Source organism: Fonticula alba (assembly GCF_000388065.1).
Source record: "Fonticula alba strain ATCC 38817 unplaced genomic scaffold supercont2.158, whole genome shotgun sequence".
Lineage (NCBI taxonomy): Eukaryota > Rotosphaerida > Fonticulaceae > Fonticula > Fonticula alba.
In genome coordinates this window covers 1,063-2,395 of record NW_009243128.1, presented here as the reverse complement: position 1 = coordinate 2,395, position 1,333 = coordinate 1,063, and the positions used below count along the sequence as shown (strand labels likewise).

The following is a 1,333-nucleotide window of genomic DNA, read 5'->3' as shown; positions in this document are numbered from 1 at the left end:
CTATGCCCCTCGCCGGGTCCCGGGGCTCAGTGAGGATGTCACCGCGGGCCCCGGGACGGGGGCGGGAGCGGTAGATCGCCAGAAGTCCCCTCGGTGGGGATAATTAAAGGCCTCGGCACATGTGGAGTGCGCGCCGTCGTCCGGGGAGGGGGCCGCAGACTCGGCCATTGCGCAGCCGTGGTGGACGCCGAACACGCCCCGTCGGGTGTCAAAAAAAAAAGAGCAACCGACCAGGCCAGACCGGGCCGGGCCGGGCCGGGCCAGCCGCCGAACAGACACACACACACACACACATACACAGACACATGCGCATGCACATCATACACGCACAGGCACATGCGCACGCGCGCGCGCGCGCGCGCGATCGGCGCTTCGGTCCTGGCGGCGGAGGATGGCCGGGTCTGATCGGCTCCGCCGGCGCCCCGCCGGCGCCCCGGGCCCCCGGGCGGCCGGGCTAGACGTCGGTCGGCCTCGCGGCAGGGGGGCCGCACCTTCGGGACCCCATGCGCCTCCGAGCTGATAGAGAGAGACTCCACACCCCGGGGCGGCGGGAGGGAGATAAGTGTGGTCGTCCCCCCTGCCGGCCGCCCCCCCCTCTGTCGCCCCTCCAGAGAGGGAGGGAGGGGAACGCGCCGACATCAACTCCCCCGGCGGGCCTCCCGCGCACGGGCGGACGCCCCCGGGGCTGGACGCGCGAAATACATCGTTTTTGACAGCCCCTGGCTCGGTGCGTGTCCTGCCGGCGCCCCGGCGGCGTGGCAGCCGGCGAGCCGACGGATGGCCCGGCTCGGCCGGGATTTTTCCCCTTTTGTTTCCCCCTCCCGCGCACATGCGCCGTGCATGTCCCCACCCACCCTCCAGGCCCGGGAGCCGAGACACGGCCGGGGGGGCGAGCGGGCGCGCGCGTCGGCGGGGCGACACACAACAAAAAGGCTCCAGCCCGATCTCTCGTCCTCCCCCCCCCCCCCCCCCCCCGAGGGCGCTCCGTCGCCCCGTGAGAATGGCCGGGCTCCAATCGGGGCTGGCGCGTGATGTGCCTCAGGCATCCCGTGCCCAGGCGCCGAGGCATGATCCCGGGCTCCCAATCTACCATGGCTCGTGCCGTGGCGCGCGAGCTGTGCGGGTGTGCGGGGACCAGCGCTGAAGGGCGGCAAGGCGGCGGCTCTGCCCTGTTCCGATCGACCCCCTACAACCTGGGCTGCCGCCGGTTCCGGCCGGATCTGTTGCGAGAATGAGCACCGGGGGCCAGCCGGTTGTTGTCGAGGTAGAGAGGGGGGCGGCACAGGCCGGGCCGTGTGTGCCCGGCCAACCTGGGCGCCTGGAGTGCGGGGGG

The 1,333-nt window shown here is 72.8% G+C and overlaps 1 protein-coding gene across 1 annotated transcript in view; it reads right to left on the bottom strand.

Moving 5' to 3' along the window:
- Positions 1–1,186: 1,186 nt before the first annotated feature.
- Positions 1,187–1,333, bottom strand: part of H696_06363 (hypothetical protein) — a gene marked incomplete at both ends in the record, with an annotated part of 1,166 nt that continues 1,019 nt past the window's right edge. Inside the window, one exon of the mRNA XM_009500103.1 lies at positions 1,187–1,198. Coding sequence (XP_009498378.1) covers positions 1,187–1,198 — 12 coding nt within the window. The remainder of the gene's footprint in view (positions 1,199–1,333) is intronic.